This window comes from Pezoporus occidentalis, unplaced genomic scaffold (assembly GCF_034315485.1).
Source record: "Pezoporus occidentalis ecotype Australia unplaced genomic scaffold, CSIRO_AGI_Poc_V1 ctg16, whole genome shotgun sequence".
Classification (NCBI taxonomy): Eukaryota; Metazoa; Chordata; class Aves; order Psittaciformes; family Psittacidae; genus Pezoporus; species Pezoporus occidentalis.
This window is the reverse complement of record NW_026913425.1, coordinates 6,343,921-6,361,657: the sequence shown is the minus strand read 5'-3', so window position 1 is coordinate 6,361,657 and position 17,737 is coordinate 6,343,921. Positions and strand designations below refer to the sequence as shown.

The following is a 17,737-nucleotide window of genomic DNA, read 5'->3' as shown; positions in this document are numbered from 1 at the left end:
TTAGAGTTACAGTGCTGTAGTAACTGTGAGCATGTATGTGGGTATAGACTAGCACATACATAGTAAGTCTGACAATGGTGGAGTGACAAGTGCTCAGATATTAGGAGTGGATAGTGAAAGTGGGCATATTAGCATTGGCATGTATCAACTTTCACATAAATGAGAATGAAACACTGTCTTACAGGCATGTTGATATATAGGAATGCTAGTATACAGAAGTGGCAGTAAAGAAATTCTGATACAGGATGGACCAAACTGTATCACTGTAATTAAAGCTTCAAGTCAGACCTACTAACTGATTTTATGCTCAGGAATATATTCTTCTCCCAAACGTAGTTTGCATATACATCTCATGTAGCTTGAAAACTGACACATAATCTGAAGACATAAATGAACTCTTGATATTTTTAAGAACTGTCTGGTCTGACTTAATTGAATGTTATAAAGTGCTTCTGAGATCTTCCTTCATTAAATGAAATATTATAATGCCAGCTGAATCCATAGTATCCCTAAGCAAATCATGAAAGCAATTTTTAGCATTCAAAGGAGTGTGGCACGGGATATTTTATAAATATGTTGAAATGACAGCAAATGTGCTCTGATTTGATGATACATCTATAAAACGTAAGTCCACATGCTTTGATCTGAGGGAACAGCAGAGATGTGTTTACAGCTGCATATCAAGAGCTAATATTCGCTAGCAACAAATAGATTAAATCTGTATACAGGGGGAGCTGTGCCAAAGAACTTGTGTTATTGTTTTATAGCAACCAAGCCAAAGACAGTTTCCAAATAAATGTTCCAGTTTCCATGGGATTCTTTGACCTTTTTTTTTTTCTTTGTCATTCTTTGGCATATGGAAAAGGAAATATTTCCCTCAATTATAGCTATTATTATGAGTGTTTTATTGACTAACATGTGAAATATTAGTGTCACGGTCAAATATTCATACCAGACAATGTGCTTAGAATTTGACTGGACTCTAGCCCATGCTTTGTTGTCTTCTAAGTTAAAAACAAAAACACATCACAGTATTTTAGGAAAACAAGGCAAAGGAGATCTGTTGGAAATTAGGAATCTTACTGAGACCTTCAAGCTAGGAAGGGGTGCTAGGAAAGGGAATAGAGATGTTGTTTCAAAATCTAAATCTGGTTTATTCCTACCCTGTTAGTGGTTACCTAAAGCACTAGAAAGCATGGTTCTGACCCACCAGGTTTTTCCTGGAAGTGATGGGGAAACAAATTTACCCACCTTGGCAAATCTCTCTGGTGTCAGACAAACCCAGGGACCATCCTTGCAGAGGACAGGTCCTAAAACTGGGATGCAATCACGCAGATCCCCAGTTTGAACAATCCTGAGGTAGTGACAAGGCCGTCTCATGTCTAGGTGATACTTGTTCTTTTTGATGGTGACTGTGGTTTCTACCAAGCCCCCCCTGAAGCGCCCCCTTTGCCTTGCAGATCAGTAAATGTGTCTTCCTCTGGTTTTCTACTTCAATTGAGTAAGTGCTGAATGTTCCCAGCAGTGTAGTTTCAGTGTAAGGATAAACTTATATGTTTTTCTTTTTCTCTTTCCTAGCTATGTGCAAAGAATAAATAACCTCTGTATGTAAAGATACAATCACTTACCCCATACCTACCAGCAGCCATACCCAGTTTCTCCTTAAACATTCATAAAAAAATAATTACTTTTGCCCAATGACCTATTAAATATTGAGAACCAGAATATGGGATTCGGCTGACACTGCTAGGCTTCTGTGGGGAAAGCCACTGTAACCAACAGCTCTTGTTATGGGTATTTATTTTTTCCAGGTACCTAAAAATCTGCTATTTCAGTGCTGTGTTGTGTTGTACCACTTCTGTTTCAAATGAGGAAGGTACATGGTTCTTCAGATTTGGTGAGATTTTCATCAGTCTAGCTAGGATAGTGTAGTAATGAGGAGCGTGGGATGCAGAGCTCATCCTGTGTGGGCTACAAGTTGAATAAGAGAGTAATTTTATGTATCAACTGAAAATTATAGAAAACCCCAAAACTATGCAATGACTGTTAATGGAAGAGGAGGTTTCCAGAAATCATCTTTAAGTTAAGAAAAGCAGGCAATATAGAATGCTCTTTTCTTAGGAGAACACAGTGAAATCTCACCCTTTCTGCAAAGGTGATGTTGCCTTGCTTCCTGCTACGTGTGCAGACCTGGTGCATACTGTTTACTGTAAGACAGATGTGGCTTGAGGCATATGCAGCCTGAATTTGTACAGCACTTGATGGTCCTAATGCTACTTTTGGACTTGACTTTCTTGATTTACCATGTACACATCTATTCTTAGACAGCACAGAACATTACACTATTGTATCTGAATCAGGAAAATATTTCTCTCTTGATTTTTCCAGGTGTCTTCTTCAGGATATCTTGGAGTAGGCCTCCTCTTGTATTGGCTTGTTCAAGGGCATGCTATTAAAGTTTATTGAGATCTTTAGGGGGTCTTGCCAAATGCTATAGAATTCCCACTTCTGCCGCAGATTCTGCAGAATTTTGGGGGCAAAAATTCCCTACAGGAGTTTTTGGGACTAGCTAGATCAAAATGAAGATGTTGGCTGTTGAGGAATGATTTATACTAACAAAATTTCAACAACATTTTTCTTTATCTACTGAATTTACCACAATCCCTCATTCTCATTTATGTGAGAACTGAGATTTTTTTTTCCTGTTCTCCGAATTATCTGCATAACACCTTCTTTTAAGAAAGTCCCAGTACCTGGTGGTTTTCTGTTTGTTTTTTTGTTTGCTTGTTTTCTGGCTCTTGTGTCCCCCAATTGTTTTATCTTCGGGAAACACAGCATGAAGGTAATTTCAACAATATGACCCTTGGGGCTACAGATAAGAGCCTTCGTCTTCCAGAGTATGTTTCCAGGAGCAATCAGTGCACAGACAAAGCATGGAGCCTGCTGGGGATAGGGGCCAGAGACTTGGAGGGGCCATCTTTATAAATGAGAAAGTGGGTTGGCTCTCTTAATAATCTGAAATGTTCTAGATCCCGTGATTTAAACAGAAACTTTACATTTATAGAATCCACCCAGAAGCTACCACTTTTAATAAATGATCAGTGTCAATCATAACGAAATTCCCAGATGGAGTATAGATAGAAGACATCCTTTAAATCTTACAAAATAGAGTACCATGCATTTCTTTCTTCAGTGTTTCCATTTTAATTGCAGCCCTCACTTCCCAATGTCCGCATTGACGCATCAGCTCTATTAATAATATTCTGCCACACATCTCTACAGTTCAGTTTTGAGATGAGTGTCGGTGCACTTTTTCTAATTGCCTTTAAGATCTCCTCTTGGCAATCTATTGCTGGAGGCTACTTAGTGTCAATTGCCAAAAGTAATTAGAAAAAGAAATTTGTTTAAAAAATGTTGATCACCATTCTTCTTGCTTGTACACTTGGATGCAAGCCAGAGGAATTAATTCTAATACTGAGCCTAGTGTGAAAAAGTCCCTTTAAGTTTGATTTTTGTAAATTTCTAGATTTCAGATGGTGATTTTTTTTCACAGCCCAATGAAATCTGTATGATAAAACCAGCTTTAATTTTTCAGTTTTTGCCTGCAAGCAGTTGCGTAGTGATTGGTGGCCTTTCTGTTCAAATCTACAATAAAAGTGGTTTGTGGGTTAGGTCACTAGCTGGTTTAAGTCAGCATGACTCTGCTGATTTAATTGGTATGCACAAAGTCAACCTAGTTAAAAATATTTCTGTATATTAAAGAATAGCATGGGTAGCTTCTATAGATAAGACAATGCTGACTGATAAAAGAGACATCTCGTGGTTTTTGATTTACTTGTTTATCTTTTGCAGATGTCTTTATTTTCTCTGATTGCAGTCTTGAATTAAAATCAACCCTGCAGCAATTTTACATTTGGAAAGTACTAGGTGGACTTGATCATTATGATAACTCAAGAAGACAAGCCTGTGTGAAAAGCATCACAATATATATTCATTCCTAACTAAACATCTCTGTATTTGAATCCATGATGCTTAACAAAAAAATATTAAAAAAAATTAAAGATTTGTGTAGTTAAAAATTAATTAAAAAATCCATTGTTGAGTTACAAATCCTCAAACTGAAAATAAAAACACATGTTTTTCTCAGTGGGGGAGAAAGTGTCAGGAGATAGATTCATAGCAGCTTACAGACTAATCTTCTAAGCAGAGCCTCGTCTGTGCATGTGTTATGGAAACAGCTTTCCAGTTACAGGGCACCATGTGGTCACCTATGGTTGATTTAAGAAGCAAACACTGCCACAAATGCTATTAGTAGTGTGTAATGAGATTAACTCCCCGTAGTACTTGCAATATCCTTGAGGTTTTTCCCTGAAGCAGCACAGGGCTGATCACCACCTCTTAAACAATAAAGAGTTTAATCTTTCATTGTTGTATGCACATAACTCTTATCGGCATTAATAGGAGTTAAGCATGCACATGAAAGGAAGAGTGGACCTTAAAGTTTAAGTAATCATGGTATGCTAAAGGTTTCTCTCAATTTCACAAAGGACTGGGCCAAAATTGTATTGACTGTTCCCACTGGGAGACATTAAGTATTTCCAGAGATTTGTATTTTAAAGGCATAAAGGATGATTAGAGGGTCCAAAATAACAATGAAGATTTATGAAAAGATAAGAAGGCTTAGTTGTAAGAGACAGAACCTGAGACAGAGCTCATATTTAATTAAATGTTTTACCTTTCCATGACAGGGTGAGCTTTTGCTTTAGTACTGTGTACTGAGCATTGTGGTAAAGTGTCTGAGAGTTTGGTGGATGTTTATTTCGTTGGAGATGACAGAGTTCTCCGCATCGAGCAGAAACTATTTAACTATACAAATCTTCATGTGCAGGTGCAAATTCTGTGCCCTCCTTCAAAAACTTGCTGTGATTGTGTAAGCAGAAAGGATCTTCCCATTGTGGGTCAGCAAAAGTAACCCTCTGCTCCTCAGCTCAGAGACTGCCTGAACTATTTCTGGAGGCACCTGTGTCTTCCATGGACAATGACTGGAAGTATGAAAGTGCATCAGAAATGGTAACTCAAACACTAGAAGATCAAAACAGGTGCTTTCAGAACTACATCTGTTTATCTCTTATTTTTCCATACAGAAATTGGTGCAGCGAGAGTGTCCAGGGCCAGTAAACAAACAAAAAAGAGAATAATCCAAGCTAGATGCTTGATTGGCCTCTGGAGTCTGCCTGCTTCATCATTTGGAGGGCCAGCTTTTGCTTTTACACTTGAAGGTCCATTGATTTCTGATTTCCAAGCCCTTTGACTTCTGTTGCTGAGTAATTTTTTTCCTTGGATCAGTGGACATGAGCTATCACTGTTTGTTCTTCATACATTGTTTTTTGATACTACAGTTTCCACCACTAAATAGGGTAAAGCTTTGTCACATTTCGCCATTTAAGTATTAAAAAACGTCGACTTTTTGAGATAATATTTGGATATGAGTGTATATTTCCTGAAGACACTTTTCATTTCTTCCCTCTCTTCCTGTTTTCCTGTTTTGATGTATTACAGAAAGAATTGACTTTGTCAGTCTTATAATGTAGTCACATTGGTTATACTTAAGCACATCATCAGAAAATTGAAGGCCAAAGACTGGAGGGACTATTTATGGCTTGTTTTAATTCCAGAAATTAATGTTCCCTTTGTGTTGAAACATCTAGCTGGCAGGTGCACCCTCTCATTTTCTTCTTTGTAAAACCTGTAATTAATTAATAGTACTTGCTTGAATTGCATGCAGAGGCAATTGATTTCATATTACATTTGCAATTTGCATCATGGTGGAGAATTACAGACATCCAATAAAGAATCAGAGGATGAAGATGTTTTGAGGTTTTCAAGTGATTCGCTCTTGGCCTTACAAGATCTCTGTCTTCAGGCAGAACAATTGCTCTGCTCTTTCAGATGGGGAAAGCAGTTGCTGCTAGGATAGGGCAAAGAATTCACATCCAGAAATTGATTAGCAACACTGCTTATTGTCATGGCTTTTTTCACTGACTATATGTAAAGCAAAATAAAAGCTTTGGGCAAGTTGTCCCATGGAGCTGGGAAGCCAGATGGTTGCCAGGGGAAAAGCTTAAACCTGGTTCTCATTAAAGGCTTTCAAATAGAGCATCTTGTTAGCTTTTGCAGTGGTTGCAGAGGCTCGGGGATATTCCACAGCTGGTACATTAGTTGATAGTAATAATACGCTTAACAGAATGACAAGTTTCTAAAGCACACAAAAGTAAACCCAAGTATTAAAAAATTCAACTTTTCCACTGTAATACAGCTGTTATGATTGTGTGATTTGTTTGGGAAACAGCAATAAAGCTGTGATGTTATTTGTGAAAGAACTTCACAGTGTTTTAAATTCTATGTAGATCATGTTTAAGAAATTATTTTGGTAAACAACTAGGAATTTGTGTGTGTATATATATATGAAAAATTAATGTTACGGTGCAACTATCAAGGATAGGTTATAAACTGTGGAGGTTTTCCCCAAGAAAACTTATTCATTGCCAGACTGTCTGAAGATTCAACCTTAAATAATTTTATATCCTGCAAAATTGTCTAACCTGCAGTGCAAGGCTCCCTGCATCAGCCCTCATGCTTGCAAACAGATCTGTCATTCATTATTCATAGGCTGCCAAGGCAATGAAATCCTTCTCTGATTTGAACTAGGAGGAAGGATAAAAATTATATATAAACTGAGAAACTTTAATAAATACATGTCGAAGAAAATGTGCTTGAGGAAAAGAATGCATTCCCCATGTGTGAAACTCTCATAGGTTGTATTGACTTGTCTGACTTCTGACAAAAGTGGCAGATGAAGTTAAGTTGCATAAGCAGTAGTGACCTCAAGATCAGAAATATCCCCCAGAGGATTTTAATTGGTGCTTTGTTTCAACTTCAGCTGCCATAGTGATGAAAACCCACTAGCAAGTAGGCTGTGGCAAACTGGAAACATTAACAGAGACTTTTTGATATTATCAAAATCCAGAGACTCGTTCCTGAAAGGAGGGAGTAAAACACTAAAAATGTATTCAAGTGGTGAAGTCTTTGAAATAAAAAGGCAGAGTACTGAAATATATTTTCCTGAAATAGTCACTGCAGTATTTATCCCTTTGTTACACATTTTGCATTTACATCAGCTTTTCCCTGATGCTGCTTTGCTCCACTTTCCATATGAAGGTGGAAGCTGTGGTGAAGTGCAAGGAAGCATCTGGACAGTGTGCTGCAGAGAAAAGGAAAAAACTCTCAGCAACCTTCAGAGTTTGCTCTTGAGTCAGGATGGTGAGGGCAGAATGGTACAGCCAAGCACTGCAGCACAGGAAAGTAAAATAAAAAGATGTAAAAAGGAAGTTTTAGCAATGGCAACATTTGAAAAGGAGTAAAGTACATTTAACTGAGGTTGCTTTTGTTTTTCTTTTAAATACAGGAAGGATCTTGGCTACTTGCTTAAATTCCATTAAGGACAAACATAATGCTGATATTCCCTATCTTGTTTTCAACATCAGATATTTATAATCATAGAATCATAGAATGGTTAGGGTTGGAAAGGACCTTAAGATCATCAAGTTCCAACCCTCTGTCATGGGCAGGAACGCCTCAAATTAGACCATGTTGCCCAAGACTCTGTCCAACCTGGCCTTGAGCACAGGGATGGAAATTTACCACCTCTTTGGGCAACCTATGCCCAGTGCCTCTCCACCCTCACAGTAAAGAACTTCTTCCATATATCTAATCTGAACGTCCCCTATTTAAATTTAAGCCCATTACCCCTTGTCCTGTTGCTACAGTACGTGATGAAGAGTCCCTCTCCAGCATCCCTATAGGCCCCCTTCAGATACTGGAAGGCTGCTATGAGGTCTCCACGCAGCCTTCTCTTCTCCAGGCTGAACAGCCCCAACTTTCTCAGCCTATCTTCATACGGGAGGTGCTCCAGTCCCCTGATCATCCTCTGGACTTGTTCCAACAGTTCCATGTTTTTTTTCTGTTGAGGACACCAGAACTGCACACAATACTCCAGGTGAGGTCTCACAAGAGCAGAGTAGAGGGGCAGGATCACCTCCTTCGACCTGCTGGTCATGCTCCTTTTGATGCAGCCCAGGACACAGTTGGCTTTCTGAGCTGTGAGCGCACACTGAAGAGGGCTCATGTTAAGTTTCTCATTGACCAACACCCCCAAGTCCTTCTCCACAGGGCTGCTCTGAATCTCTTCTCTGCCCAGCCTGTAGCTGTGCGTGGGATTGTCCCGACCTATGTGCAGGACCTTGCATTTGGCTTGGTTGAACTTCATGTGGTTGGTACTGGCCCACATCTCAAGTGTGTCAATGTCCCTCTGTATGACATCCCTTCCCTCCAGTGTGACATGGCACACTTGTTGAGGGCACACTCAATCCCACTGTCCATGTCACCAACAAAGATGTTGAACAGGATCTGTCCCAACACTGATCCCTGAGGGGTACCACTCATTACCCATCTCCAGTTGGACTTTGAGCCGTTGACCACAACTCTGTATGTGGCCATCCAGCCAGTTCTTTATCCACCGAGTGGTCCATCCATCAAATTGATGTCTCTCCAATTTAGAGACAAGGATGTCGTGTGGGACAGTGTCGAATGCTTTGCACAAGTCCAGGTAGATGATGTCAGTAGCTCTTCCCTTTTCCATCAGTTCTGTAGCCCCATCATAGAAGGCCACCAAGTAAACAGAAAACCTTTTCTATTCCTCACTGATCTCAGTGGCAGTTTTCCTATGGAGTGCACTTGGATTTGAGTTAGAAACTGTCATTTAATGCAGATTGACACAATCATATTTTGTTATAATTAAGATCAAAGCAAATCTGGTATTTGTTTTCCATAAAAAGCAGCCCTTGGAAGAAGTCCCAAGCACTTTTCCCTTGATGCACAAATTTGCTTAGCATCTCTTAACAGCCCAGTAAATGCTTTTGTTTGTAATGTGAATATACTTGGCACTTGGTATGACAAAGGAACACTTAAGCTTCTAACTCATCTTGTGAATTACGTTATATGGTAGTGTTCAATAAAGAGTGGACTGTGAGTAATAACCCACAGAGGTATTGAGAAAGAAGCAGTATTTTTTCCAAATAAGATTGGTTTTGGCTATTTGACAGTTAACACTGCGTTAGGATGTGAAAGTTAAAATACCACGTTGTGGGGACTATTGCAAACAAATTATACTGAGAAATGGTCTGTTCTTTTCATGATTAGTTTCTGGATCTGAGATGTTTTCCAGTTCTAAAAAAAAAATTCTTTCTTTCTAAACAGAAAATTCTTTTTGGAAGGGCTAATGTTGTGCAGCTCTCTTACTTTTTCCTGGTTAGTAACACTCCCAAATGCAGGCTCAGACGAGGACTTTCACTGACCTTCAGGTCTGATGAGTCAGCTCTGCATCACTGCAGTCTCCCATCCTTTGTGCCTGTTGGCTGCCATTTTCTATGCAGTACAAGGGCAATGTGCTGTGCAGCTGAAAATTAAAGCTCCAGGTCCATGGATCAGTTCTGCGGTGTATCATACCGATGCCCTTGCCATTTTCTATGCATTTAAGACTTAAGGGTAGGCAAGAGGTAAATGTGAGACAATGAAAAGATTAAAGCCTAAAAACACAGGTCTGACCATAATATACATGCCATCGATTTACTAACTTGCTGTTAACAGCTTTTTAAGATAACTACTTGTAACAGACATGTAACTCAAGACAGGTCCTTACAGTGAGTCTCACATTTGCCTACTTGCTTGCCTTAAGTTTATGAAATACAAAAACTAAGAGAGGAAAAGATTAAGTTGCTTTGCTTTTGCCTAGATAGAACAAATTTCTACTATTTTTTAAATATCCAGGCAAGTGGTTTATAGAAGAACTTTAGCTCTGGGAAGCAGTCAAAAGAAACAATAACCCATTATCCATTGCTTTTTAAGTATTCAGTGTTCTTTAATGCACAACATAGTGATCTACCTTTCACAACAAAAAGGATTGTGTAACTGCAGCATTCTGGTTGGTTTCTAAAGATTCAGGTATCTGTTTCTGTATGACCTTGGAAATTGTTTCCCTATCTCTGTTTATGGGGTTAAAACCTTTTCATACCTTTCAGATGTTTTCTAAAGATAAACTTCATTGTGAAAGTAGTTGTTCAGAGACCACAGTGTATGTAGAGGTTTAATCTATAAAACCAATATGTGAAAATGTTCCTGAACAAGATTAAAAACAGCATTTCGGGAAGCCATTCTTAATTACGAATATTTTGAAGGAAGATCCTAAGTTTGTTTGTTGGTTTTTTGATGATCTTAAGGTCCTTTCCAGCCTTAACTATTCTATGATTCTGTGATTAGCAAGTGCTACATATTGCCTTGAAAATAATGGAAAAGGTTATACAATTTATATAAAAAGGCTTTAAGGGCAAAACAGTTGAAGGATAAGACATAAAGGCACATATGAATATTTCCATACTGATGAGTGCAGCAGTCTTCTAGCTTTCTCTGAAGCCTCTTATTTCAAGGTTGGAAGGGTGAATCCTGAGGGAGATAGTGACTTTGGGTGAATAATTGTATGGGAAAGCCCATGTCAGACACTGGGATGTCCCACTGGGACAAGGACAGGGTGTTGGCTTCTCAAATCCACACTGACTTACAGCCATGCTATTGAGCATGGCATGATGGCCCTCTGGCAAACAGCCATCACTCTTCCATCTCTTTCTGACCAGATATTAAATTGCTCTGCTCTATCAACACATTTTTGGGGTTGGTTTTTTTTACTTCCTATAACTCCTACAACAGGAAATCAAATCTTAGTACAGGGTCATAAAGCTGCACTCACCTGTCTGCAATGTATAATTCCAGCTGTGCCAGTTCAGATTTACGTCCTTTGTTTGCCATCCTCTCACTGAAATTGCAGTGCTGCCAAATAGTGACAGACAAGGCTTCTGGGATTTGAGCTTGGTCTACCATGTGGATTGTAAATGACACAGGTCAAGAAAAGACAGAAACAGCAGAGTTCAGGGACAGGCATGCCTGACTACAGAAACAATTAAGCATCAAAAGAGAAAGCAAAGACTGCTGCCAGGGACCCACCATCTGCACAGCAACTGGTTAGGATGTTGGGTAGTTCCCCCAGCAGTATGAAATCTTAGCTATTGGGAATAATCGATTATAGTGGGATGGATGAGGAAGGTTTGATTTGCTGATCAAAGAAGTATTCTAATCATTAAAGACAGTAACTCACTTCAAGAAGAGGATTGACTTTTCCCTGTTGGTAGCGAATTTTAATGCTCAATACCAGTAACTGGTAGCTGAACTCCTTGAACAGATCAGTGCTGTTGTGTGTCTGAGATACTTATTTTTTACTTAAGCCAAGTCAAGAGTGAACCCATTTGTCAGAACCACTGGATTCCACTGTCGTTGCAAGTTCAGTGTATAAACAGCAGGTGTACTCTTGTTCCCTTTGATTTTATTGAGGACTTCAGCAATCTTAGATTAAATTTCACTCCTGTCCAGAGTCTCAGTGAAATTGATAAGGAAATCCCTGGGGTACTTTGTTCAGTTTTTGTGGCATATCGCCTTTTTCTGGAGACAAACCTATTTCAGTAGGCATTAAAATACAACATATAAACTTTCATTGTCAGTGTGCTTCAGACTGATTTGCTTCAATTTTTTTCAGTCTATTTTAGTACTGCTTTGTTCTGAAGAGATTTTTAATACTTTATCAGTCGTTCAGAGAGCCCTGAAATTGTAAAACATCAAGAATTATGCCAAAAATTATTGTTTCTGAAGGTGAGGAATGACAGCTGAGGGTAGTAATTTGCCCCTGTCAGTAACAGATGGGAGTGAAAGGCCAGCAGTTTGTTTCCATTTGATAAATGGCTGTATTTTGACAACAAATTAGATGTCACAGGAAGTTGGCAAATAGTGCAAGAAATCAATATTTAGTGTGAGAAGTTGATGCCATTAGTCTGTTGAGATACAGGGTGCGTGAAAACGTGATTTAATGCCGAAAATTTACTTCAGGAGATTTCAATGGGAATGGGTCACAGAGGGGTGAAGTCCCCTGTGAATACTTGTAGTTCTTGCAGCAGCTCCTAGCACACTCAGTTCATAAGCCTGCCAGTATTGGAGATTAAAGTTTGAGGCAGAAAATATAAATTTATCTATGAATATTCATGCAGACAGGTCAGCTTGCTTTCCCTCACAGTCCTGAGCAAGGATTAGTTGACTGGGTTCATGTACAGCAAACAGAGGCTGAGTCTTGCAGTTGCTGTTCAGGCTGCATCATCATCTTCTGTTTAGCCTTCCACTTTCAGGGCTCTGTTATTACCTGGAAGTAGAAACTCAAATGAGATCTGACAGGTAGGAACTTACCCAACAGCTGAAATGAAATATATGCAAGCCTTATTTCATTAAATAAATGTGAGCTTAAAAAATCCTAAAATACAACATGTACAACATTGCCTCTCAGGACTTGTAGTTAATAAATTGTTGCAAGTCAAATGTGAGTAGGAAAAACATTTAACAATCACCAGTCTGCAGCTGAACCATATGAAACTTGAATATGAATTCCATTTATGAAGGGAGAAGATAAAACACAGATTTATGCCTCCTGCAGAGTCACAAAACAGTTCAGTATTCCAGCAGATCAGATGCAAGAATGATTAATCTAACTTTGAGACATAATTCTTACAAAAAACATGTAGCATTAGATATGAATTTGAACCATTGGATATGAATTTCTGTTCAGAGGAGGCAGGTTTAAATAGTCATAAGTAAAACAGTCAGTCTTTGCAGTCAGTGTCACTCTTTCAAATCTTTGTCCCCATCAGAGGGCTCAGCAATGTTAGTAGAGCTGACTCTTTGTTCACAGCTGTCACACTAACTCAGCATCCTGGTAGGTATATGGATTTTTATTTTCACCTAGAAATGTGTAAAGTACTCTATTATTTGTACATATACGAGAGTTCTTGCTGGAAAAATGACTGTATCTTCCTTGCACCCAGCTTAGATTTAAGAAGTCATTGGGCTGAATTAAGCACTGGAGGCAGTGAATCTGTCTTCTCTGACGTAAATGGAGTTATGCCTGCGTTACACGCTCCCCATGGTGTCAGCTATTTAGAAGACTGACTGATCAGCCTCTGCAGCTGCTGGCATCACTTGCAGGGCTTTCTAGAAGAGGTTTTCTGAAGTTCAGCTCTTGTAGTTCAGTGCCTGTTCGTTATACAGCCATTTCTCCGTCAAGCCTGCAAATAATTTTCTTCTTACTTGCAGATAAAGAACTGCAGATTTTTACATAAGAATTTGGTTTGGCAGCTCCATAAAACTCACTACCTTGTTTAATGCTGTACTCTTGCCTATTTGTCCAGCTTGTAGTTCATGTCAGTGGAAACTTAATGTGCTCTGGTGGCCCTGTCTCAACAGAGAAGGTGAAGGGGATGGAGTGCTCCATATCATTTATGCAAGATTTCTTCAGATAATTGATAATCTGTAAAAGTGAATTCTGATCCTTTTTCCTTGGTCTGGAATCATTGTCATTTAGTGCCTCAAGGTAGACAGTGGGGAGGTTTGGCGGCTGGTCACAATTATAGCATCATTTGACAATTATGCCTGTTGATCTTTGTGTTGAAAACAAGGAAAAATAGATTTATTCAGTAAGTATAAGAAATAGCAACCATCAAATAACCAGTCATCCAGAACTCTGGATTCTCTGTTGATAACATCAGCAACCATGCTGAACACAAGGTTAACATGTCTTTTTTGGAAGATAAATCTTAAGTCCCCACTTGAAAAAGTAGGTAAAACAATTAGGAGGTTGAAATTATCTAAAATGTATGGGTTATTGCATTACTGCTGGCTAGGCAAAAAGCTCCTTTTTTTTCCCAAAGGAAAAATACTTTCCCTTGCCATTACATTTTGTGTTTGCATAAATGTAACATAAACATTGTTAAAAGTGAGCCCCATGATCATGCTGTTTGATTGGCTTGTAAAGATCAACTATGTAAATTAGAAATCTGTTCAGTCTCACTTCCCTAGGAAATGTTAGTAACACCAACCCTATCTTAATAATACTGCTATAACTGCCATTGATATTTGGCTGAGTTGGGGAGTAATACTATCCTATGGCCATAGGAACTCAGATGATGCATATGGAAATGACCCTTTAAGCAATTGTCATATGCTGTTTACTCCTCCTTTCTGCTCTGGTTCTGAATCAAACAGCTACAAAAACTCTTTATTCATATCTGGTTTTACTGTAAAGCTTTACTTAATAAAATCAAGTATGTGCAGATACTTAGATTTCTGCCGGACCAGATTAATATTCTTTTCTGGAAGTCTTTAGGTGAGACTTTGACTCGCTTTCTAGAATCAGTAAGCAGGTAAAATCTATTCACCCAGCCACTTCTGTGCAACCTGGAAGTTTCTTCCTTCCTTCCTCTGACTCTCTCAGAATTATCTTGTCAAATGCGTAGTGATGGGCTGCAGAAATCCAGTAAAGTCAATATAAAGTAACCCCAGATCTTCTACACAAGTCTCAGATTCTCCCTCTCCATCTGTAGCTCAGCTAGTCACAGTCTCTTTCCAGTTTGTGAAATGCTGTTGCTTCTTTCTGCTCTCACACTGTGATAGTTTGCTTATTTGATAAAACTGTTCCCATGGGAGACTTCCCTTCACTGTATCTGAATGTCCCAAGGGATCACGGGGGGCAGTAAGCCTGTGTCATTCTTACAAGACTGTAAATAGTTTTTTAAAAGATGCATTTTTTTATTTCTCAAGTAGTGACATGGGATATCAACAATTTCCTGATATCAACAACCGTGTTGTTGATATCAGCAAGTAGCCATAAACTTCTCAAGATTTACGTGTGTTTGGGAGCCCTCATAGTGACTCACCCCTGCCAGCACCGGGTCCCCCCACCCTGTGTGATAAGCAGTAACACACGCTGATGCTGAGGCATCAAAGAGGGAGGCAGCCACACAATCAGCTCTGAGCAAGCACAGTGTCTAGGGTGCAGACCTCTATGCTTGACCCTGGAAATCAGTCTCAAGGTGCGTGAATCCATGCACCTTGAGACTGGCTGGGTGTCTGGCCCATGGGTAAATAGGACATAAGTGCCCACCATTGGTGCTGGTCAGCAGGAGCTGCGACTTCTCAGGTCAAATCTCTCACAGCTACACACCTTGGACCAGCTTCAGTGAAATCCAAAGTGGGTGCTTCGAAATGAACACTGCATCTTTGTCGAACTTTGCATGTGGCTAATTACATTTCTTTTCTACCTGTGTTTAATGCGTTAATGTCTAATCATGTATGAAGCTTAGTCTGGCCTGAAGCAAAATGTGTGCTCTCCGCCATCAAATGTTAAGGGAAGAATCTCCGTGGCAACTAAAGGGTGGCAATTTCTTTTGTTTCCTTACCAAGGGTAAAGACTAGATTCAATAAACTCTGCCTAATCTCTTGAGGGAAATCTGCAGAATAACTAAAATATCAGATTGCAGAGCATCTTCTAAAGGAGTCTGTAGTAACAGAACCATCTGGATGCTTTATTGAATGTAGCCTTATGTATGCATTCCTGTTAGGCAAGGAAGCAGAGCTATAAAAATAAATTGAATTACAGAAGATAATGCCAGAACTGGATGCTGCAGTGGGAGACCTGCCCTCCTCCCCATTTGTAATAGACAGTCTGTCTCCTTCTGTCAATGAAGGATAGCAAAAAAAAAAGAAAAGATGTTAAGAAAATCATGTTTTTTAAAACAAATTAGATTATTATATACAAGTCTCTGGGCACTGTCATGCATAAAAAAGTAACCTACAACCCCATCTCACATTTTACTTGAGAACATTTAGGGTTTTTTTCCTTCTCCTTCACTTTCTATCAATTGATTCTAAGCTCTTAATATAAATGCAGACCTTCCCTAGGGCAACAGCAAAAGACACAGCACACTGTGAGCTTGGTGGGCAAGGAGGAGGAAGGCAGGAGGGGTGCAGGCAGGGCAAGGAGGAGGAGGAGGGCATCGCTGGTGCAGGCAGGCTCACTGCTGGGGCAGCACCAAGGCGGTGTGGGAAAAGCTGGCTGCCCACCCTCTCAGGCTGCCCCAGCTGCCTGGTGCTCCCAGGAATGCAGAGATCTTTTCAGCGTGGCTGTTCTCAGCTTTGTCATTTTATGTTTCTTTTACAGGGAAGTATTTTGAAGCTGGCAAATAGGTGACTTGTTCTGTGTCTCTTGTACGTCCCTTTAAGCGTAATTATTTATTTTAATTAGTTAATATGGCACCGAGCAGTTTGCTCAGAAGGGACAGCTCTTACGGGCTTTTTGGACTAATTACCAGTCTGGATTTCTGAATGACAGTGTGGCTGCTAATTAATCTCACTGCAGTTCTCACAGAAAGAGACCCCGATAAGAACTTGCCAATTAACATAAGAAAAAAAAATGTCAAGGGTTCTGTTGTGTTTTCCTGGCATTCACTCCCAGTCAGATGAATATCGCTATTAAATACGGAGACAGACTGCTAAGTATGAAAGCCAGTGGGCTGCGAGGCTGCACCAGTCTTGTCCAGACATTATTCATTCAGGAACTAGCTGTTATTTGTACACCCGTTCACTCTTGTTGCCTAACATTGCTTGCCACAGTTTTTGTAAGCAGGAGGAAGATGAAGCAGGGCAGCATGGCAAGTGTCTGACCACCATCACAGGCAACTTCTCGCAGAATCCTGATGTTAATCAGTATTAGCTGAGGGCTGAAAGGGGAGTTTTGGCAGGGTGGGTTCTGGCTTTCACCTGGTTCGTCTGGTGTGGCCAGGGACCTGGGTCTGCATAGGGTATGCCTGGTGCAGGACCACAACCACAGTGCATGACATGGAGCAGAGAGTGTCGTGCAGGATGGCATTGGTGGTGGGGGGCAGCAGGGACACCCTGAGCTCCTTTGCTTATCTCACAGACTGTGCTCATCAGCTGTGGTGGGCAGAGCAGTATACAGCCCAAATATTCACTTTGCTTCTTGCCAGGGAAGTTTGCAGCACCTTTCTTGCTGCTGCAGCTAAGCCACTGATAGTTGCTGGAAAATCTCATTTAAAGTCACCTTTACAGGACTGTGTAATCTCAGATATATCTGTGATGTATATATGTGAAAATACAGGGCCAGATGCTCAGCTGGTGATGATTACTCCAGTCCCTGACCACACCAGCTCTGTGAGACCACGGTGAGTTGCAGGGACTCCCCCAGCCAGGAGGAAGAGACAGGGCTTGGCGCGGTTGCCAGTTGGTTTCCGTTACCTTGAATTTCCCATATCAATGTTTCTGGCTCACAGGACCACATGACATGGGTGTTTCTGAAGAGATGAGCTGTACAGCAGCTGTGGTGGCCAGTGTGCAAAGCTCTGGGTGACCAGAATGCTGTCGCAGAACAGGATGTGCAACAAGTTCATGGGAAGTACTGGTTTAAACCATACTGGTTGCATTACATTTCTTTACTTTTTTGTTTTCCTTTCTCTCTGTACTTGCAGGTCAGAAGATTCTTCATCACAGAAGTGATGTCTTAGAAACTGTAGTCCTGATCAATCCCTCAGATGAAGCAGTTAGTACTGAGGTAAGTCAGAAAAATTAATTGCATGTGTCATAAAAAATCCATGAAGTGGACAGGATCAGAGCAGTGAAAGAGATGTCTTCGATATCAGTTACTGCCTTGCAGCTTAGTGACTGGCAAACCCCAATACGTCTT

General features: G+C 40.0%; 1 protein-coding gene across 1 annotated transcript in view; it reads left to right on the top strand.

Moving 5' to 3' along the window:
* The window catches only part of MAP1B (microtubule associated protein 1B), a 68,603-nt gene that overhangs the window by 32,541 nt on the left and 18,325 nt on the right, over positions 1-17,737 (top strand). The window contains exon 3 of the mRNA XM_062612509.1: positions 17,523-17,605. Coding sequence (XP_062468493.1) covers positions 17,523-17,605 — 83 coding nt within the window. The remainder of the gene's footprint in view (positions 1-17,522; positions 17,606-17,737) is intronic.